The sequence below is a fragment of the Myxocyprinus asiaticus genome, chromosome 19, assembly GCF_019703515.2.
Source record: "Myxocyprinus asiaticus isolate MX2 ecotype Aquarium Trade chromosome 19, UBuf_Myxa_2, whole genome shotgun sequence".
In the NCBI taxonomy this organism is placed as follows: Eukaryota; Metazoa; Chordata; class Actinopteri; order Cypriniformes; family Catostomidae; genus Myxocyprinus; species Myxocyprinus asiaticus.
Window position 1 is genome coordinate 15,706,317 of NC_059362.1, and position 23,852 is coordinate 15,730,168.

The 23,852-nt window shown below is 38.0% G+C and overlaps 1 protein-coding gene across 4 annotated transcripts in view; it reads left to right on the top strand.

The window, feature by feature from the left end:
* The window catches only part of LOC127410379 (dynamin-3-like), a 73,773-nt gene that overhangs the window by 26,849 nt on the left and 23,072 nt on the right, over window positions 1-23,852 (top strand). For 2 of the 4 annotated variants that reach the window (XR_007892115.1, XM_051645614.1), the window contains exons 12-17: window positions 169-255; window positions 434-504; window positions 913-964; window positions 5,954-5,983; window positions 7,404-7,517; window positions 14,972-15,081. Coding sequence is in view for 2 of the 4 variants with exons in the window: in XM_051645614.1 (XP_051501574.1) it covers window positions 169-255; window positions 434-504; window positions 913-964; window positions 5,954-5,983; window positions 7,404-7,517; window positions 14,972-15,081 (464 nt within the window). In the remaining 2 variants the exon portion in view is untranslated. The remainder of the gene's footprint in view (window positions 1-168; window positions 256-433; window positions 505-912; window positions 965-5,953; window positions 5,984-7,403; window positions 7,518-14,971; window positions 15,082-23,852) is intronic. The other 2 variants (XR_007892116.1, XM_051645615.1) reach the window with 1 other exon arrangement.

Sequence of the window (23,852 nt, forward strand, 5' to 3'; positions counted from 1 at the left end):
ACTAACTAACAAACCTTGAAGTGGACTTTAAGAAAAAAAAAAATAGAAACAAAAGTGTAGAACATGCCCCCTTTATGGGTAAAAGTTGTGATGATGGTTTGATTTTAGTGTTTTTTATTTTAGCTTGAGTTTGTTTTTTTTAGTTTGTTTTTACATGCATGTCCTCAGTTAGGGACCTTTCCTAAACTACGGGAGGAGACAGAGAGGATAGTGACCACACACATTCGGGAACGAGAGAGTCAAGCCAAAGACCAGGTCAGACCAACACTTGCGAATAACCAATCAAACAGTCTTTTTCTTATCAAGCCAATTTAGTCTGTTTAGTTATGGATTAAACAAACAGTCTCACTGTGGATTTATAAATGATTATTTTTATATATGTCATATTTCATTGTGTGTACATACTCTTTGAGTGTATTTGTTTGGTGAACAGGTTTTACTCTCACTAGAGATTCAGCTCTCCTATATTAACACAAACCATGAAGATTTCATCGGATTTGCAAAGTGAGTTTTTCTCTCAGATGCTATTGACCTTGTGAGCGCACTAAGCAGAAATAGAATAAATAATCCATTACGATTACAGCTGCCGCAATTAACTTCTCATTAAAAGTGTCGATTACAGCATTCCATTTAGACGTTTAAAACTGAAATTTCATCTTTGGAACAAAAATTTTAAATTTGTCTTTGATGCTTCTGAGAAGGCCAATGTGAGGTTGAATGTTTACTTGATTTCCACTTCATTTACTGCAATAAAGTAATTTAGGAACACAGTTCTCAGCTTGTTTTGGCTGTGTAGCATGAAGAATATGGCATGCTGTTGGCATATATCATATATGTATTTTAATGTAAATTCTATTGAACAAAATTCTCTCTCTCTCCTCTACCTCACTCCCTTTAATCATTTCCTTTCAGCGCTCAACAGAAACCCAATCAGAAGAGTAAGAAGGCTTCAGCAGGGAACCAGGTGAGTCATAGTATTTTATGAGTTGTAAGAGGGGATGTTATGAATCTGGCGTAGATAAGAATCATCAGAGAGTCTTTCTTGGAATTCTTGGGAATCTCTTTTCTGCACACACTCTGTTGTTCTCTTGTTCAGCTGTCTTGCATCAGATAATATGTGACTAATGTGTCTGTCTAACTCGTTACATCTTAAAGGAATATTCCAGGTTCATTACAAGTTAAGCTTAATCGACAGCATTTGTGGAATAATGTAGATTACAAAAGAAAAAAATGTTTTTTGACTTGTATCTCCTTTTCTTTAAAAAAAGCACAAATCTGGGTTCCAGTGAGGCACTTACAGTGGAAGTGAATGGGGCCAATCTGTAAACATTAAAATACTCTGTTTCAAAAGTTTAGCCACAAGACGTAAACAATATGCGTGCTAACATGATTTTAGCTCCAGGGAATGAGGAAGCGGGTGATGGCGTACTTTGTTCCAGTACTACAGTCTTTTATTTAACACAAAACCTCGCTTTTCAGCAGAACACTCTTAAATCACACACACACAGCTTGACGATCGGCTCTCTCTCTCGTCTGCCGCCATCTCCTCCCCTTTTATTTCCATGTCACACCTCACTGGGAATACAAACAGGTGTTAGCACAGGTGTAAATCCTTAACTACTCAGCTTTCCCGGACCTCAATCTCCACAGATCGGCGCTCGAACACCCCCCGCCTCCACGTACCCCCACCACCTGATTCAGGCCGGGGACCGTCCAGCCTGCTACCAACACACCCACCCCCCTTCCGAGAGAGCCACAGCCACAGCCATCTGCGCCCCTGGGCTGTGGACCACCAACGATACCAACGAGTGATCAGCGTGTTGGTATCCTTCATGCGGTGGAGCCATTGGAGCGGGGCGTGATCCGAACAGAGGGTGAAGGCCCTCCCAAGCAGGTAGTACCGGGTGAGGGTGAGGACCGGACATTTGATGGCCTGTCACTCTTTCTCTATCGTGCTGTACATCGTGTCTCACACTGAGAGCTTCCGACTTATGTACAGCACGGGGCGCCCAATCCCCTGTCTGATGCATCCATCTGTAACAAAAAAGGGAGAGAGAATTCAGGGGAATGCAAGAGTGGTCCGCCACAGAGTGCAGCTTTCACTTGTGTAAATGCCTGTTGGCATGGCTTCGTCCACTGGACTGGGTCTGGTGTTCCCTTTTTAGTGAGATCAGTCAGCGGGCTAGTGACATCTGAATATTTAGGTACAAACCTACAATAATTGCCAGACAGCCCCAGGAACTGTCTCACCTCCTTTTTGGTGTTGGGTCTCGGACAAGCCGCAATAGCTGCTGTTTATCAATTTGGGGATGCACTTATCCATGACACAAGTGGAAACCCAGATACCATACTTCCACCTGTCCAATTGCATACTTCCTCGAATTTGCTGTGATTCCCGCCCATCTCAGCGATCTCAGTACAGCTCTCAGATGCTGGATATGCCACTGCCAAGCATTGGTAAATCTAGGTAGGCAGCGGCATATGCAGCGTGCGGACGTAGAATTTTGTCCAGGAGTCGCTGAAACGTAGCCGGGGCCCAAAACAAACCTGAACGGAAGGGTATCAAATTGGTGTAAGCCAAATGGAGTGGAAAAGGCAGTTTTTTCTCAGGACATGGGAATCAAGGGGATCTGCCAATATCCCTTCGTTAAATCCAGTGTCGAATAAAAACGAGCCGCACCTAACCGATCGAGCAGTTTGCCAATGCGAGGCATTGGGTACACGTCAAATTTACAAACCGTGTTAACTTTATTATCCACACAAAACCAGACTGTCCCATCAGACTTGGTGTATCATAGTCGTGGAGTATTCAGCAGCGAGATCCTTTTACTACGTGTTGAGAGTAAAAGTTGTTCTGTGTAAAGTGTGTATGTCCAAAGACAAGATCCACGCAACCCATTTGTCATTGAATAATGTCTCTTTTAATACCGTTTCTGTTTTTCTACAGTCAGTTGTTGATCAAAAACAATAAAATAAACAATTAATTTTAATCAGGCATAGCACAGATGAGATAAAGCCATTCGAGTCCTCTCCATTAATATTCGCTCATCTACAGACAGTCTTTACAGAAATGCCGGGTTTGTTAAAGAGACAATATCAGTTTAGTACATGTTCAACAAATCAATGTAAATACCTGTAAATAGTCAAATATTATGCAATTAAACAATAAACATGTAACAAAATATAATATGAAATATAATATCTTATTTATTGATTGAATACATGGATTTGTTCATTTTTAAAAAGCCGTAATGTGACCACAATGATGAAAAACTAAAAACATAATTAGTAAAATGTATATTTTCATAATGTACCTAATTAGAAGGTCCCCTGTATAATTAACGGCATTAGCTATGAGAAAATTTCTTTCATATGTAAGTAGAGGTGGGTAGTAATGCGCTACATTTTCTCTGTTACATTTATTTGAGTAACGTTTTTGAAAAAAATGTACTTTTATGAGTATATTTAATGGTGGGTACTTTTCACTCTTACTCAAGTAAATTTCTTATGACATTTTTTTACTTTTACTTCGTTACAGTGCGCGACATTCCTGTCGTTGCATTACTAGTTTTCATTTCATTTTAAATGCATAATTTATTGAGAGATTTTTGAATGGGACTTTTACAACAGCTGAACTTTACAGCTGCGCTCTCTGTCACTCGAGTCGAGCTCATCAATCCTGCAGCAGCAAGTGCTCAAAAGAAGCACTTTCTTTCAATACACAATACCTTCATTTTACACCAAGACAAGCGGACATTTCAAGATTTAAATTGCAGCGCGGTAAGTGTTGCCGATAATGAAAACGTGGGCTTGTCTGTGTCATGGTCATTTTTAGGGTGATTCTGTAACTATGGGTTCTTATGACCTCAGTTTAGAAGTATACATTTTATATCAGTGCTGCAGTATATCAGTTCCCACTGTATAAATCCATGTAAACATCAGCGTTAAGTGCAGTGGCATAGCCAAGGGGGGCCAGGGTGGGCTTGGGCCCGCCCAAATTAGATCCAGGCAGACACAGAATATTAGAGATTATTCTTTGACTTCAAATATATATTTATAAAATAGTTTAAAAATGTATAAATTCTGATTTCTTGATCTGAAAGTGTGAAAGAACTGTATGAATGTGCTAGGGCTATGTGCCCTGTTGTAAGGGAAAATTTGGTTTAAAATGTTTTATTTTTATTGAGGCCCACCCAAAAGTAATTTTCTGGCTACACCCTTGGTTAAGTGTAAATGTCTTTTGCTCTGCCGATTGCATGTTTGACTTCTGGAGCACAAGCTGACAGTATGTCTGCGTGTGCACAGCATTGCGTTTGACAGATGCAGCACGTTTTTCTTATGGACAACAGAAAACAAGCTCTGAACTTAAATAAGTCTTATATGCTTTCAAACACAGAGATAAGTAGTAGTTTACCTTTAGTGTACAGAACTAATTATCTAAATTCTTTGGACACTGAAAATACTGTAACTACACTGAACTAAGTCCAATTAGGACTTTAAAAAGTGACAGGACTTTTGAAATAGCGACAGTAGGCTTAATAAAGCATGATCTTACTTTGTTTTATTCAGCATTATATATTATTGGGCCTGTGGGACATTGTTCATGTTTTTCACCATAGTAATTACTAGAAACTGGTTTCTAAAACGTATATTCTAATTGACAGATTCGTCCAAATCTGTCAAATGTCCATAAAGTAATAGTTCATTATAAATTAATGTTCTGTCATCATTTCCTGCCCTCATGTTGTTCCAAACCCTTGTGACGTTCTTTATTTTGTGGAACCCAGACAGAATGTTAGGGAGTGACAGTCTCAGTCACCATTGACTTTTAAAATATGGAGGGGAAAAAACATGTAGTGAAAGTAAATGGAGACTAAGGCTAACATTCTGTCTGACATCTTAATTGTGTTGCACGGAAGAAAGAAAGTCATATGGTTTGAAACAACATGAAGGTGTATGATGACAATTTCCATTTATAATAATAAGAAGAAGAATGATTATTATTAGTAGTATTAGTATTGTGTAATACATGTTAAATATGTATTATGTAATGGAATATTGGGGCGTAAACATCCATTATGTTATATGTGGAAGTAACTAGTTACTCGCTACTTGAGTATTCTTTTAATTGGATACTTTCTTACTCTTACTCTTACGTAATTTTTAACATTATTACTTTTACTTCTACTTGAGTAATTCTTTTTGGCTACTCTACCCACCTCTGTATGTAAGCAAAAAGGATATTATAACTGAAATATACCAATATGAATCAATATTGAATCGAATTGGATCAAAATTGGAATCGTATCGAATCAAGAGCTGGTAAATTGGAATCAAATCAAATCAGAAAATCAGTATTTATACCCAGCCATAATTATAAAAAGCACTTATAGAAATAAATTATGAGTGAAATTAATGTCAGTGGTAAACAGTAGCATGCCACACACATGCTGAAAATAACCTGAAATATTCCTTCAACATTTGTTAAAAAACACTGGCCCAATGCTGTGCACCAAATGTTGATCTCAAGGCACTTAAGGACCAACCTCTTAGTCTAGTGTAAGTTTCTCCTTCTCCTTCATTATCCCTGTTTCAATTTCTTGATGGGCATGCATGCTGATCTGTTCATACTCTTATCTCCTGCACTCACTGTTCAATATCTGCTTCTCTCACTGGGTGAGTAACACATTCTTTCATTTCCCACTGCGCTGCACGTGTGCTGTTACCGCTTCATAAACAGAACATGTTTTCTCACTATGTCTACTGAACACAGTCTGATCCTCCCTAAATTAAACCTTTCATAGCCTACAAAATGCTGATATTCTTAGTGTTTGGACTGAAAGAATGTGTACCTTTTATGTAAATATGGAGTGCCAGTGTGCCAGGAGAGATGCCCGTGCCTGCCAGTGTCATCTTAATGCTTTTATTCTCTCCTCTCTGCTGATTTTTTTAGGGTGCCGCCCCTCCTCCACCCAGTCAAATTGTACGAGTCCAATGTCTGTAAGCCTTTCCTACCGTCTACCAGCGTCACAGTTTCTGTGTTTGTGCGTTTGTGTACATATGCATGTGAAAAACCTCTTTGCTCTTTCTTCTCTTCATGTTCCACACTTTGTGTGATGCTGCAGTCACATAAATTAAAAACATACCCAAGACATTCTGGGACTCAGAAATTCAGATTTTTTTATGACTTCTACTAAAACAGCTCAAGGCGTACAGTATGTATTTCATGTATTTTCATGCACTACATTTCCCTGAAGACTCCTCAATCTGTCTAGATAAACAACAGTCCAAAGCATGACTCATTTGACCTTTGAACTCTTATTCTGAATCCTGATTTTCCCAGATGTGTTTTACGAAATCTTAAACCACATCTTAATATCATCTTATGTTAACAAATTCATGTATCCTGTTGTAATTCATAATTTGGATTTCTCTAAATCACTGTGAATAAATATTATAAATCATGTTTTTAGATTACTGCCTGTGATTGAACCTACTTAGAGTTCGCAGCCTTGTTAACAGACACACAGACTGTGTGTAAGTGTGTGTGTGTAAGTGTGTGTATGTAGGAGGTTGTGCGCTAATGTTAAAAACAGGTTGAAATCTGCAAAACCATTTGGTGTATGTGTGTGTGTATGTGTTTGGGATTTCTGATTCTGAATAAAAATACTGCTGTGCTGCAAACTTTAGGCAGGTACAGTCAAAAATTAACTGTAACTGTTACTTGTTTTTTGAGGTTTTATTCAAACGGTAGGTAGTGAAACAATGCATTAAGTTCTTTCATTCTTTTTCTCACTTTTTTTTAAAGGTGATATTGACCAAAGTGTCATCTTGGATTTAAATGCTTAAGGTTACATGTTATGTTTATGCTACTGAATGAACAACTTTACAATTGTTTGTAATGTTTTTGAAATGAAATAATGAGGTACAGGATGAAACTGTGTTCATTCTTATTGAGTGAGACGATCAGGGACTGTGAGCCAGAACATGACTCATACTTCCTTTTGAAACTGGATGTTTTAGACCTTTCTTCATTGCCATCCTGTCTCTCTGTTTCATTTTCTTTCATCACCTCCACTCTCTCATCCTTCCATTTCTCTCATCCTCTGCCTATCATCTATCTATCTATCTATCTGTCTGTCTGTCTGTCCGTCCATCTGTCCGTCCATCCATCCGTCGGTCCATGTTATTGGCAGTTGCTAATTTTTGTCATTAATATAAAATTAAACTTTGAAATTTAGTGCCTAAATATTGTGATGACCTGTTTTTTGTTTTCACCTTTACATTTTCTACCATTAGTCTAGTCCAGTAGGAGGACAAGAGAATCTCAGCCTCTGCTTCATGTTTCTAATCTACCATGAACCCAGACTGTTCACCTCTGACCTCTGTCTTTGGACCCACAGGTGATCCGCAAGGGCTGGTTAACCATCAACAACATCAGTCTGATCAAAGGAGGGGCCAAGGAGTACTGGTTCGTACTCACCGCTGAATGTCTGTCCTGGTTTAAAGACGATGAGGCGAGTATAAAACGGCATTAGAGATTTGTAAACTTTCATTCATTTAATTGCTTTATGATGTTTATGGTGAGTGTTTAAAAACAGATTTACATTTCCCAGAGTTCCTTGTGCAGTTGTGGTAAGTGATGAGGAACATCGCCATTGGTTCCCAATGGCTGGTTTCTGTGTCAGTCACACTGCATAGTCTGTCAGGTGGGCTGCCATCTATCTGCCTGTCTGTGCCTGCTGTACAGGTGCAGGAAGTTCTGCACAGCAAGTGTAGACAGGCAGACAGAAAACGCTCTCTGTCAGTGGCAGCACAACCTGCTTCTTTGGACCGGACAGCCGAAATGAGGAACAGATAATGTATTACCACAGTACAATACAAAAATACTCACAGGCCCCCTTCATGCTTACATATAGGTAGTTGACACATAACATGTCTAAGAACAGTTTTTTATTAATATCAAGATTTTAGGTTAAAATTAGCATATTTTAACTACTTTGACTGGCAACTTTTTCTTTTAATTCGTTCATTGAATTATTTTATTTGTATTATTTTTATTTTTATTTTTTCATTTTAAAAGTGCAAATTGCATGTAGGTTGTCAGTTAACATGAGGTCATACAACTGCATGGATAATAATGACAAAATAATTAACAAAATGCTATTAATTGTTGATGTACAGCATGCCACACATGCAGGACATGCCAACTTTTAAATGGTATTTTTCATTTTCCAAAAGTATGTCAACTACCCATATTTCTAGTCACATCATTGCATTTAATATATATTTTTATGCTTGGCTTGTGCCATTCATTTGTTTAGCACATGTGAATAATTGTTGATCCTTTGAAAAAAGCAAAAATACAAAAAACAAAAAAGAAAGCAAAAACAGTTAATTTACACATTCTTAACAAACACAGTATGTTGAGATAGTAACACAGTGAATAACTCTGGAGTATTGAGATTGTTGTGTATTAGAAAGTAACCCTTTTCAAGGTAATAAAACCTCTTTCATTTCTCCACTTGTGTCCCAGCCCCCCAGATCCACACTTTTAAACTCCATATGTCTTCCACTCAATCGTTCCTTGCTCGTTTGATTGGTTCCCTCTTTCCCTCTGTCTCATTTTCTTCTATATTTCTAGCTCCCTTTTCCTAGTATACCCCCACCATCTCTCTCTCTCGGGAATAGAGGCATTTGGACTGGATACCCTGACATAGCTGGAACCCCCCCAAGTCAAACTAACACAAAAACACACACTTTCAGACACACACGGATATTGATATACACAAAATCTTAGAAATTAAACATGCACAGACATAGACACACTTACACTCACCTGCACTCGCTTGACTGTAAAATGCATAGGACTACATAAGCAAACAGTAATTTTTATGAATATTGAAACGTAAGGCCTGCAGGGAACTTAAAATCCTCTTAAACATGGGTAAATTCTCCTGAAAGTCACACACATTTGTACTCAGGCTCATAAGCAAAAGATTTGATTTTATCATATACGGTCATGCAAACACATATATAACTTAGAATTCTCACCCACATTCACTACTAATATTTAGTCTTTAGCAAGGCTTCCCATAAAATGAATGTTAGATTTTATATCTAAAAATCTAAATAGCTAATTAGTAGTTTTATTGAAGTGTTATGCAGGATATAGTGTATAAGTTGGCTTATATACTATAACTTCCTATTCTCACAATATTACTTATGTAAGTATATAACTTATAGAATAGAAGCTGGCTGGCTAAACGGTTCCTCATGTTCAGCTGAATCCATTAAATATTTTGTATGTGCGCCGATACGATCTCTGAATCCTTCCTGAACAGCTTTTTCAATTCTAGAGTTGAAAACTATAATGAATATTTAAGTTTTCTCTACATAAGAATGTACGGCCTCTTCACACGTTTTCCTTTGCCTCGTTTTTGCTCTGTGCTTAATCGCTGCAGTGATTTCTCTAAAAAAAAAAAATATTTGGCTTTGTAACACACTTTATAACTCTTGCTCCTTCATATCTGTTATCTATCTCTCCATCTCTTTCTTTCTCTTTCTCTTCTTCACTTTCTCTTTATTTCATTCTGTCTCTGTGGTTGGCAGTCTCTCTGGGGCCGTACACATTCCTGGGTGGAAAATTGTAAGACTTTGTCCAAACACCATCCAGCCTCTTAGAGCCTGCCGAGAAAGAGGAAGAGAGAGATACAGCCCCTCACCCCTTACAGCATATCACATTTCAATTCTCATACGTTTGACATGCACACACACATTCGCACGAATATTCTTGCATTTAAAATGTTTTAAATCTTTAAATCTTAGTAAATCTTTACCCTCAAAAACTTCGGTCATACTTTTATAAAAACAGACATCAAACGCTCTCCTAGTTCCCTTCCTTTCTGAACATCTGTCCCAATACTGATGGCGCTCATGGGCTGGGACTGCTGGTTTTGGTTAATCAGCGCTCAACACTAAACAGACACGCATTCCTGCAGTCTTCCGTCTCTCTTTCTGAGCAGAGCGGCATGAGGGAAAACAGATGACTCGTGCACCCCTCCACTTGTGTTTGCCATCTGCATAATCACTCTCTTTTCACCTCTCCTCCATTCCTCACAGCGTATGAGTTAGCATGCATACATGCAACTGAATGATTACCCTGAAAAATCTAGGCCTTCTGGGAACATCTGAAGTCTCTTTACGACGCAAGCAAAATTTTGACATAAAACTAAGACAACTAGCCTCACATCTGGAGTTTGCAAGGAGCATTTATATAAACCATATATGTGCACGTTTCGGCCCAGTACATACACATTTACACATACACACCCACAATGAATACTAGAACCGTCTTAGCTACACGTTATGTGGCTGATGTGCAGTACATGCAATCCAATGCAACCTGAAAAATCTAAATGGTCATTACCACCAATAGCATTCACGTCTCAGTCCACAAAGACGTGCAATATCACAAAAAATGGCAGAGGAAAATGACAAAGTAAGACAGAGAAAGGAGAAAAGCTGTGAATGATCATTATAGACAACAAACCAACATAGCAGAGCCTGACTTTTCACCTGGATAGTCATAGTGTTTGTTTTTTTGCTTGTGTTTGAGAGATTGCATCGGTTCTAGCGACGTAAATCCATGCACAGTCTAACCAATGTGCAGACTACTGTACACCAGCAAGATCCTGAACAGGTAGTCTGAACACTGGGATGACGGAGCAGGAGATTGTTCCAGCCCTCTCTTACCCTCTCTCTCTCTCTTTTCACCCTTTACTTTCTCTTTATCTATTTCAACCGCTCAGTCCAACCCTGGTGGCCCCGACCTTCACAGGAGGCGGTAGAAGATTCAAAATAAACAGGGCAGAAATAGTCTCCATTGCTTCTCTCTCATTCTCAGTCGAGATGAAGGGAAGGTAGAGGATGGAGACTGACCGACTCCAGGCGCCTCTTTACCCGTTGATGTCCCGAGCCGCAGCTCTGCTGTTTGTTCCGCGTCGGCGTGCAGTATCCAGCCTTGACGTGGCACTTTTGCTCCCACAGCCGGCTATCTGGCAGGACATTTATGGAAGGCATAGCAAAAAAGAGGAAAAGAGGAGTCAGAGAAAGAGAGGGAGGGACCCCACTGGCCATATAAGGGTTGATGGGACCCTTGGGTAATCAACTTTGGAGTGGTCCGTTGTTTCTCAATTCCTCTCTTTCTTTCAAATCTTTTGGTCAGACTCGCTCCTCTCCACTCCTGTATTTCTCCCTCAGTCCTCTCTTGGTACTCCCAGCCATCCTCTGGACTTCCCTGCCCCATCTCTCTCTCTCTCTCTTTCTCTCTCTTGCTAAAGCGGTACCAGATGTTGTATTCTTAACGCCAGCCTGTCATTTCTAACTGTTTTTTTTTTTCAACCTCTAAAAACTCAGGCAGGAAGTGGGCCCCTCTGGAATGAAAGAAGAGAGAAAGTTTTCAAGGGGAGCAGAAAAGGAGGGGTGCAGAGAGTCAAGGAGGACAAGATAGGGAAGGAGAGATAGTGTGATAGTTTAAAAGAATAGATCACCTCAAAATAAACATTTACTCCCTGTCTACTCCAGACGTGAGTGATGTCGAGTCACAATGACTTGAGGCTGTCTACACTGGACGCGTCAAAGCGAAAATTCTAAACCGTTTATTTGTCTTGTAGGAGTAGTGCCAGAGTGTGCATCGCCAAAAAGTGGAGTATCCTGTTAATGTCGGTGCGACAAAGCACGACACGACGGACGCATTCAGTGTAGACAGTATCATTGGTTATAATGGGAGCGATTTGCTTTTGTCGCATCGCGCTGCTCGAGTCTGGTGTAGACAGGGTGTTAGTCTTCATTTTCTCACCCACATGCTGTTCAAACCCAGTATTATTTTCTTTCTTCCGTGAAACATAAAATGAGATCTGTGGAAGAATGTCCAAACAGCTCTTTTCCAGACAACGTATGTGGAGAGTGATTTTAAATTCCAAGCTCCAAAAAGGACAAAATAGCACCATAAAGTATCATAAAAGTAGTCCATGTGATTCATGCAATATATTCCAAGTCTTATGAAGCCATATAATAGCTTTCTGTGAGGAACAGAGCATTATTCACTCATAATCCTACCCTCCTCGGTTGCTTTTTAACGTCCTGAGATCCAGGCGTGGCTGCTGTGTGCATTTTCCATTCCCCTTTTTGATTTGTAACTAGTAGCCCATAAGGAACATGCAAAAAAATTGATGTCCACATATGTGGACAGTGGGACTAAGTTGTGAAATTTTAAATAATACCAAGCTATATATTTTTTTTTATCAAATTGTTTATTATGTTTCCAGGAGTGTTGGTTATTCATGTTTTTGAGATATTACAGACATTACTTCAGAAATTAGCATAATCAATTCTGATTCAAAGTAATGTCCAGCATCATCCAATCACTGCCAACCATGTTAAAATAAAATTTTGTATGAAAAAATTCTGAATACATGTACTGATTACCATTGTCCCATGTCTGCCAAACATGTTGAGTAATCCAGACATCATCTGCAGCCTGAAACTGCATAGAGAGCTATACAATGCTCCCTTGCTCCCAAATTAGTAAATGACTTAACCTCCAGTGTGCTGTCTGTCTGCACTGGTCTCAGAACAGATTGAAATGCACCTTATTTTCATCCTAACTCCGTATACAGCCTCTGAAAGCAACATTTTTCAGCTTTTGAATGCATGCATTGATTTTCAATGTGATAATGCACAGTAAATAAAGGATATTTTAAGGAAAATAAGCCTATAGTCCCCGTACGTGGTCATTGTTTTAATCAGCGTGCTGTTTTGCGATAATTTGATGACATTTTTAAAATGGCATATCGGATGAAACTAGAGACTGTACTCTTTTGACTCAAACAGGTTTTAATGTAAAAACTTTACGAGGTTTCTTATCAGATGTAGTTTTGTTGCCGTTTCTCCCAAAGACAAACTCAGCTGAGATCTGCACCATGCTGTTTGGTCACATGACTCGGTGCGTCGAAAGTTTGACCCTTTAATGACAGTCTAGAGTCACCTGAACTGAGATCAGTCAGTTTAAATGAAATTAAATTATGGATAGCCTATAGCGAAGCTAAAACGTAATGTCTACGCATGTGGACGAGGGGTCTCAGGAAGTTAAATATTATTTGTGCTTATGTTCACTTTAAAATCTTTGAATGCCAAAAGCTATTGGTTCTTGCTTGTCACGTGACCAGTCGCGACATGTTTAAAAACGTGACCGCAAATGATATTTGAGAGCAATGACGGGAAGATTATCCGTGAATAATGACTTAAAGACTTTGACTATAGCACACCAGTCTTGTGAACTACTTTTATGATATATTTATAGTGGTTTTTTTTTTTTTTTTGCCATTAAAAGTCACTATCCACTTTCATTGTATAGAAAAGAGCTGCTCAGACAAGTTAGAAAGCACTCTCTGCTTTTTGAACGTTGTAACAGTGTAAGATTGCCTAGCCGATTTTAGAAAATTCTTGCTTTTATTTCCAAGAAATGTCTACACATTGCATTCACTCCGTCAAATGCAATCACATATCAGACGGCTCTGTTTTTCATTTTTACTCTTTCACAACCCAAAGAGTGTTTCCTTCACACTTTCATCCGTTGTTCCCCGCTTTTTCTCCCACATCTCCATTCCATTATTTGCAATGTAATCCAAGCCGTTTCCTGAGACCCCAGCCCCTCCTGCACAGACAGAGGGAGGAGAGAGGTGGACAGGGGGAGCTCTTTTTCTTTTCTTTTTTTTTTTTTTTCAGCAGAAATGTTGTGTTTTAGAGCCTTGGTCCGAATAATGACTTCCACATGTGGGCTCTCACTCCCTGTATCTCAATTCCTCTTTCATTCTTTCTCCCTCCTTCTTTCCCAGTACCTTACTCAAAGAGTATAAACTTGTGGCATCTCTTGTGTGCATGTTTTTTTAGTTTTGTCATATGCCTGAAGCCATCCTAATGATGATCACATGGATCTACAGTAGATTTAATACTTTCCATCTCTTATCCACTGCTCTCTTTTTCCTACGCTCCTGTTTTTCTTCCTCCCTGTTATCTTCCCCAGTTCACACCATTTTTTGAAAAAACAACAAATCTTTTTTTTTTTTTTTTTTTTTAACTAAAACCTTAGTAAGCTGCCTACCTAGACAAGTTAAAATGTTTATACTCTCAAAAATGATGCCCAAAAATGCTATCTAGGTAAGTTTTAAGACCAGACCCATTTGTCTATTCAAAAAACTCCTGGATTTTTATAGCATTTGTAAGAATTTAGATTTTGACGAAAACAATGATTTAAAAATATACAGTGGGGTCCAAAAGTTTGAAACCACATTAAAAATATGGGATACAAAATCTTAATTTAAACATGTAAATAAACTGAACTGAAAAAATACATTATGACATAAAAATTCTGCATTATCTATAGGTTACTAAGCACATTTGTGACACTGATCATGTTAACTCCTTTATACAAAAAATCAGATTTCCTTGCTTCCAAATTATGCTGGATAACATGGATCATCAGGTTTTGCACAAATTTCAGCTTCACCTTGAGTGCATGCTGTCATTAAAGCAAGAGGGGGACATATCAAATACTAAGACCTCCTGAATTTCATGTTGATTTTTCAATTCAACTTTTCACTCAAGTCATTATGCTAGTAATATAATTTGTAATGCAATAATATTTTGTGATGTTAACAATTATACGAATTAAAATGCTGGAAGTGTCCTTTTAATATTTTTTTTATTTGTGGCTCTTTTCATCCACTTAGTTTATTTCCATTTCTGCATCACAATTTACTGTAAATGGAACTCAGTTGAAGCTGAAGGCAGTACAAGAGAAAACATAATGTAAAAACAGACTTATCTATTTTCTGCCAAGTTTGTTATTTGAAAAGACTTTTAATAATTGTCATGACCTTTAATTTCTTCATGAAATGTCACCCCTCAGGAAAAGGAGAAGAAATACATGCTTCCTCTGGACAACCTGAAGGTGCGAGACATAGAAAAGAGCTTCATGTCCAGCAAACATGTCTTTGCCATCTTTAACATGGAGCAGAGGTCAGTCACACAACCACACACTCACTTGTTCAGAGAACATGTTTTTCCTATCGCTAAAATTATGTAAATATCAAACACATTGAAGCAAAAACACAATCACAGACAAAGTACATGGCACATGCAGAAGATGCTTCTGTGTGTTCTCTTGAGAGATCTGGCAATGCTGCAATTGGTATTTCACCCACCCCTTCGCACAGAGTACTATCATTTAAAAAAGAACGTTATTAACCATTCTTTTATTTTGTTTTAACCGGTATTCTTGTGGAAAGGAGAACTTTTGAACTGGAACGAAAAAATACAGTTTTTGCTCAGAACGAACCGAAATGAAAAACATTTAGTTTTTAGTCCCTGCTTTTAAATGCCTGTAACCAGCTAATAACATTATTATTTTGTTCCAAATATTTTTTTAATGATACCAAAGACCAAAGGTTTTATCACAGTAAATGCTTGCAATTACACCACTTTCCCTTTTTTTAGAAGAACATGAAAAGAATGTGCTTTGAACTTGAAGGAAACCACTGCATCACATTCCTATTCCCAAATATTTTTTTATTTTTATTTTATTTTTTTTTTATGTAGCCTTCCATGACAAGACCTTTTTAACAGCTATATATAATTACTACATATACTGTAAATGCACCATCCCAGATGTGTATGATTTTCTTTCTTCTGTTGAACACAAACGAAGATTTTTAGAAGAATATTTCAGCTCTATAGGTCCATAAAATGCAATTGAATTTTGTCCAGAACTTTGAAGCTCCAAAAAGCATATAAAGGCAGCATAAATGTAATCCATACAACTCCAATGGTTTAATATATGTCTTCTGAAGTAATATGATAGGTAAGGGTGAGAAACAGATTGATATTTAAGTCCTGTTTTACCATAAATCTCCACTTTCTCTTTTACTGTCAGAATGTTAAAGTGAAATTGAAAGTGGAGATTTATAGTAAAAACAAGGACTTAAATATTGATCTGTTTCTCACCCAAAGTGATTGCATCGCTTCAGAAGACATACAGTATATTAAACCACTGGAGTCATATGGATTACTTTTATGCTGCCTTTATGTGATTTTTGGAGTTTGAAAGGTCTGGAAAACATTCACTTGCATTGTATGGACCTACAGAGCTGAGATATTCTTCTAAAAATCTTAATTTGTGTTCTGCAGAAGAAAGAAAGTTATACACATCTGGGATTGCATGAGGGTGAGTAAATGATGAGATTTACTTAAAAATGAGTACATTTTTGGGTGAACTATCTCTTTATTCCGGATACAAATGTAAAAAGGAAATTTCTCAGTTGTTTCCAAGTCTTCACTTAACTGAAGTAGATTCAGGATGTTATTAGCTCTAGAAGAACATGGTCTGTGCATGCGCTGTCTGTGGGTACACCACGGTTTAAAAAACCACAGAACTGCAGAACATCAGAGCTGGAACGAAAAAATACAGTTTCTGCTCAAAACGAACCAAAATGAAAAGCATATCATTTTTAATACCTTTGCAGAAACATAAAAACCCACATTTTTTGGTCCTTGATAGGGGAAACGTCACAATTATTATTGCTCATAAAATGGGCAAATAAATAGCATTAAAATAGACCTACATTGAAGAAGGGAAATGAGCCATACAGTGGATATAAAAAGTCTACACACCCTTGTTAAAACAGCAGGTTTTTGTGATGTAAAGAAAATCATATCAGACTTTTTGCACCTTTAATGTAAAAATGACAACCTATGCAATGCCACTGAAAACCAAAGTGACACATTTCAGAAAAAAAAAACAAAAAAAACAACCTTAGAATAACTTAACTGCATAAGTGTGCACACCCTTTTATAATTGGGTATGTGGCTGTATTCAGAATCAACCAATCATCAAGCTCATGTGAAATAGTACACACCTGTCTTCACCTGAAGTGACTCCAAATAAATCTCAGCTGTTCCTGTAGTATTTTTCTGACATCTTCTTGGTTGCATGCTACTACAAGAGTCATGGGCCACAAAGAGCTTACAAAGCATCAACGGGATCTCACTGTTGAAAAGTATCCCTCAGGTGAGGGCTACAAAAACATTTCCAAGGCATTAGATATACCATGGAATAGAGTAAAGACAGTCATCAACAAGAGGAGAAAGTATGGCACAACAGTGACATTATCAAGAACAGGATGTCCCTCCAAAATTGATGAGAAGACAAAGAGAAAACTAGTCAGGGAGGCTGTCAAGAGGCCTACAGCAACATTAAAGAAGCTGCAGCTCTTTCTGCCAAGTACTGGTTGCTCCCTACAATCTCACGTATTCTTCATCTGTCTGGGCTATGGGGCAGGGTGGCAAGACCAAGCCTTTTCTGATGAAAAAAAACAGCCAAGCCCGGCAAAATCCTATAACTAGTCTCCCAAAACCATGTGGAAAAATGTGTTATGGTCTGATGAGACTAAGATTGAACTTTTTGCCCAAAATTGTAAAAGGTATGTTTGGCGCAAAAACAACAGCACATCACCAAAAGAACACCATACCCACGGTGAAGCATGGTGGTGGCAGCATCATGCTTTGGGGCTGCTTTTCTTCAGCTGGAACTGGGGCTTTAGTGAAGGTGGAGGGAATCATGAATAGCTCCAAGTACCAGTCAGTTTTGGCACAGAATCTTCTGGCATCTGCTAGAAAGCTGAATATGAAGAGATCTTTCACCTTTCAGCATGACAATGATCCAAAGCACACATCCAAATCAACAAAAGAATAGCTTCAGCAAAAAAAGATTAATGTTTTGGAATGGCCCAGCCAGAGCCCAGACCTGAATCCTATAGAAAATCTGTGGGGGGACCTGAAGAGGGCCGTACACTGGAGATGCCCTCACAGTTTGACAGATCTGGAACGTTTTTGCAAAGAAGAGTGGGAAACTATTCCCAAGTCAAGATGTGCCAAGCTAATAGACTCTTATCCAAACAGACTGAGTGCTGTAATAAAATCATAGGGTACTTCGACTAAGTATTAGTTCAGGGATGTGCATACTTATGCAGTTAGGTTATTCTAAGTTTTTTATTTTTTTTTCTCTGAAATGTGTCACTTTGGTTTTCAGTGGCATTGCATAGGTTGCAATTTTTACATTAAAGGTGCAAAAATTCTGATATGATTTATCTTTGTTTAATTTTTTACATCACAACAACCTGCTGTTTTAACAGGGGTGTGTAGACTTTTTATATCCACTGTATATAGGGATTCTGTCAAAGACTTGAGCATTAGCTTTTTTTTGGCCAGTAAGCAACCACCTAAAAGCTATGCTGAACACCCTAAACCACCTAGCAATGTCTCAGCAATCACCCAGAACAGCCTATAAAAATGCATTGCAACACACGAGCATCATGGTGGCTTTGCATGGTTTTGCACAGGCAAGCACCACTCGCGTTACTTCAAAGACCATTTCCTTCAGAAAATATGAAAACCTAGTTATTATTCTATTATTATAGAGTTACTCAAATATTCTAGAGTTATTTGAGTTTATAGTCTAAAGTTTATTGTCTCTCTCTCTCTCATATTGTCCTGACTAGCCAATTGCTTGGTTTCTATATCTGTGGCTTGGGAAAACTCAATTGTCCCGAAGCCCACACTTGTATATTACTGTATATTAAAGAAAACATTCACCCAAAAATAAAAATTCTGTCCTCATTGACATTCCTTATGTTGCTCCAAACCCATATGTTTTTTGTTTTTGTTTTTCCGTGGTGTGAAAATTGAGAAATTTGGACAATCCTAATTTGAAGAATGAAGAAACCTTAAGAAACAGCTCTCGCCATACAATGACTTTTAATAGTGACCATGGCTGTCAAGCTCCAAAAAGGACAGAAAACACCAAAAAAGAAACATAAAATTATCAGAAAAGTAGTCCATACAACCTGTGTGCTATATTTCAAGTCCTCTAAAGCCATATGATAGCTTTGTGTGTTTAAAGGAAGGTTTCACACAAAAATGAAAATTCTCTCATAATTTACTCATGCCATCCCAGATGTATATGAATTTCTTTCTTCTGCAGAACACAAATGAAGATTTTTAGAAGAATATCTCAGCAATGTAGGTCCATACAATGCACGTGAAAGGTGGCCAGAACTTTGAAGCTCCAAAAAGCACATAAAGGCAGCATAAAAGTAATCCATACAACTCCAGTGGTTTAATCCATGTCTTCAGAAGCAATATGATAAGTGTTGGTGAGAAACAGATCAATATTTAAGTCATTACTTTCAGTCTCCTCTTTCGCATTCTTCTGTTTTTGGCGATTCAGTTTCTTTGTGCATATCGCCAGCAACTTGGCAGGAAGGAGAATTAATCGTACAAAAGGATTTAAACATTGATGTTTCTCTCCCACAACTATCACATCACTTCTGAAGACATGGATTAAAACACTGGAGTTGTATGGATTACTTTTATGCTGCCATTATGTGCTTTTTGGAGCTTCAAAATTTTGGTCACCATTTACTTGCATTTATGGACCTGCAGAGCTGAGATATTCTTCTAAAAATCTTCATTAGTGTTCTGCAGAAGAAAGAAAGTCATACACATCTGGGATGGCATGAGGGTGAGTAAATAATGAGAGAATTTTCATTTTTGGGTGAACTATCCCTTTAAGTAATTATATACTGGTGCCCCTGGTCACTATTATTTTTCTTCATGGCAAGAGCTGCATTACAATTCTCCAAATGTTTAGACTTTTGTGTCAACCCCCCCCCCAAAAAAAACGAATAAGTGTGAGTAAATTACAGAATTTACACATTTGTGTGAACTATTCCTTTAAACAAAGAAATCAAATATGTTCTGATTGCTTGTGATTGTGTTGCATTGTGCAGCATTTTTTGCTTTCAAAGTGGATAGACAAATTACTTGTCACTGGAAACTTGTCACATCGCACCTGATTAGGAAACGGTGTAACACACACACTCCTACACACACTTCCACAAGCCATAACACAGGGACATATAATTCCTAGTCATTTCACATGCAGACTTCTTTATTTTTTCTAACATAAACACACTACCTCCACAGTAATACTTCACAGAGAGTAAGGCGGGAAAAGGGGGTGCAGTTGAACACACTTTGTCACATTCCTGGCCAGTCTCTACTTCAATGTCCCTCCCTCCTCTCTCTCTCTCTCCCTCTCTCTCTCTCTCTCTCTCTGTTTCTCTCTTTCTCCGACATTCTTTCCTAACAAGCGCAGCCTCGTTTCATTTCTGAGTGCGGGTGTGTCTGGGATTGATTAGCTGCTTAATTGGAGAGATGTCGGTATGCTGCGGTGAACGCACACACACTATCTCAAACGCTGTCTCACACACACATGCATGACTTTGACAGAGAGAGGCATGGCAGACTATTGTAAACACACCCTAGGCTGCACCACAATAAATCATATGCTCTCGCACGGTCCACACACATACACACACACACACACACACACACACACACACACACAAACACACACACACATTCATCACTCTAAGCACTCTGTATAAAGATATTTAAGCTCTCATAAACTCCACACTCATTCCCGCTCACAAGCAGGAACATACCACCCAGCACTCTGAAAAATCCCCTTTCTCTCTCATTCACTCACTCTTTTACACACACATTCTCACGGACTCTAATGATCTGATGTTTCACACTGTGCCCTTCACACCCACCAACAAGTGTCAGAGCACACGGTGATGTTAGGTGGCAGAAGTTGTTTTGCCACAATGGTGACACTAGTCTGGCATGGGGAAGAGGAAAGGACACACACATACATGTATGAGAAGAGCTCATGAGAAGAGCAAAGAGCATGTTCTTGTCCACCTCTATACCACTGTTCTCACTGCATGGCAGGCACATATATCAATGCACATTTGGGTCTTTGTGCATTACATTCAGGTTTCGTTTGCGATTCTGTGTAGTTCTGTGCTGTTCTGGACTCGTTCAGGGCTGTAATTAAAGGAATGTTCGGGGTTCACTACAAGTTAAACTCTATCAACAGCATCTGTAACATGCTGTCAATTACAGAAATTCATTCTGATTCGTTCCTCAATTTGTAAAAACAAACAGAAATCGACGTGTTTATGGGGCAAGGCATTCTGGAGGGTGTTTAAGCAGATGAAGCAAAATTATGTGAAGCTGATAATTTTGTTAAAATGCTCATATGATTTTTTGAGCTTTAAATGTTTTTTGTAATAATTATTCTTTTAGCAGCGGGACAACAGTGTTGGGTGTAATCAAATTACAAAGTAATTAGTTACTGTAATCGAATTACTTTTTTAGTAAAAAAATGCATAGTGTAATGCATTACATTTTTAAATTCTTGTAATTGGATTACAGTTACTGACTTTCAATTAATTTAAGTACATTATTGGGTTATGCTTATTTCTAATATATTACTTGGCCCCGTAACGAGTCATTGTGAAGGAGAAATATGAGGTGCTGAATATATGAGTTGTGTGTAACAATGAACAAAAAAGACATATAGAGTAGAAAGATTTTTTGCACTCATACAGAACTTGAATACTGAACTAAACTTCAGGTGCGTAGAGACAAAACTTTTTTAAAATCAAAAATCCACAAAAAATACTGTCCACACACTGAATGACAAGCAATCAAAAAACATGATCAAAAATATATATTTTTAATTTATGCTTGCATAGTGAAAAAGTACAATGTGTTGAGTTTAAAACAGACCAGCGAGCAAATGTTTCAGCCCATAGCTTTCTTCAGTGCTCCAAGAAAGAAATATAGACATTATTTTACATTTGTTGAGTGGAAAAGTGTTTTAGAAAGTAACTTAAAAGTAATTAGTAATGTGATTACTTTTCTGATGAAGTAATTAGTAAAGTAATCTGCTTACAATTTTAGATAAAGCATTAGTAATTTGTAGTGGATTACTATTTGTATTTGTAAAGCGATGTAATTTCTGTGGGTGGAGTTTTCTCCATGTAAACAGTACTTTACGAATATTTACTTTTTCTTGCATATTTGAACGTATTATGTGAAAGGTATTGTGTTTACAAGCTTTATATAATCATGACTGGATTTGAAAGACTGGATATAATGTTACACATACCAGGTTAGTAAGTGATTTTATCACACTAATCTCATGTTAAAATGTCTATTGGTTCTGTCTCGTGGCTGTACTTTCAAAACAGTGTGTAATATAATGGTTATTATGCCAGGATGCCTTGCCCCATAGACCTTTTTTTTTTTGGTTTGCACAGATTGTTTTGTTGATTTTGTGCATACTCAAGTTTTACAGAATCTAAATCATTTGGTAAAGTTAGAGCCATACTCTGTGGTTTGGAACAGCAGACAAAGTTCAGTGCATTCATGACCGCTGCGGTAGTCCTGTCATAAATATCATGAACTACCGATTAATTATGAATCCCTTAACCGCAAAAAAGTATTCCATGTATTACACCTTATTAGGCGGGACTGCAGAGCAAATGATGTTTGGACACTTGGATCAGTTCATCACTTGACATAAGCAGTCATACACTTAAAAGTCAGATTAAGTCATTATGCAAGCGGTTATAGCAAAGTTACTCAGGGGTTTTTAGGAGGATATTTTATTTATAGTAATAGCCAATTAGTCATAACTGTGCTTGCAAAAACGTTTTGTAACTGAGGTTTATGGGATCCAAACATGTGAGAATGCGGTTGGTTTGGTGTGTGGTTTTGTTTCAGTGTGTATGAGTTGCTTGTGTCCACACAAATGGGAGTGTGTGTGTGTGTGTGTGTGTGTGTGTGTGTGTGGGCAGGTTTAAGTGGTTTACGAGGACATTTTTTTAGGTTACAAACTGGTAATTACAAGGGTATTATGCTATAAATGTGGTTTATGAGGACATTTCTAGTGTCCCCATAATTCAAATTGCTTAAAAAACATACTAAATTATGTTTTATTGAAAATGTAAAAATGCAGAAGGTTTTTTGTGAGGGTTAGGTTTAGGGGTAGTGTTAGGGTTGGGGGATAGACTCTATAGTTCGTACAGTATAAAAATCATTATGTCTATGGAGAGTCCTCATAATGATAGCTGCACCAACATATGTGTGTGTGTGTGTGTGTGTGTGTGTGTGTGTGTGTGTGTGTGTGTGTGTGTGTCCGACTTGACCCCAGTCTCAGGTCACATTCTTTTAGCAGTATTCTTATCAGCCACAGACTAAATCAAATACACGTTGTACATTATACTTTAAGCCTCTTACGCAATAGGCACAACAAAGAGAAACAATAGCCACAAAAAAGAGAGAGAGAAACAAAAGGAAAGGAACAACAGAATAATTAGGGGGAATGTGGAACAGATGGGGAGAATCGGGCTCCAGATTCCTGCTTCTCTCGGAGCCAGGCTGGCGTGAAAGAGGGGAAAAAGAGAGGGAGAGAGACTGGGTTAGAAAGGTGAGAATGGGAAAGACGAATAAAAAAAGGATAGTCTAAACCTGCATGAAATTAATCAAAAAGAAGTTTTTTAAAATGTCATAATTTACTCACTCTCATGTTGTTACAAACCTGTATGACTTGCTTTCTTTGTGCTGTGGAACAAGAAAGATGTTAGGCAGAATGTAAGCCTCAGTCACCACTCACTTGAACATTCAGCCTAGTATCTCCTTTTGTGTTCTACGGAAGAAAAAAAAGAAAGTCAAATGGGTTTGGAACATGAGGTGAGTAAATGATGACAGAATTTGTATTAAATGGTGAACTATCCCTATAAGAAATAACAGCAGAAGTGATGGATGATGAAAAACAAGATTGACTGATGAAAATGGGGTTGAAGAATACAAGAGAG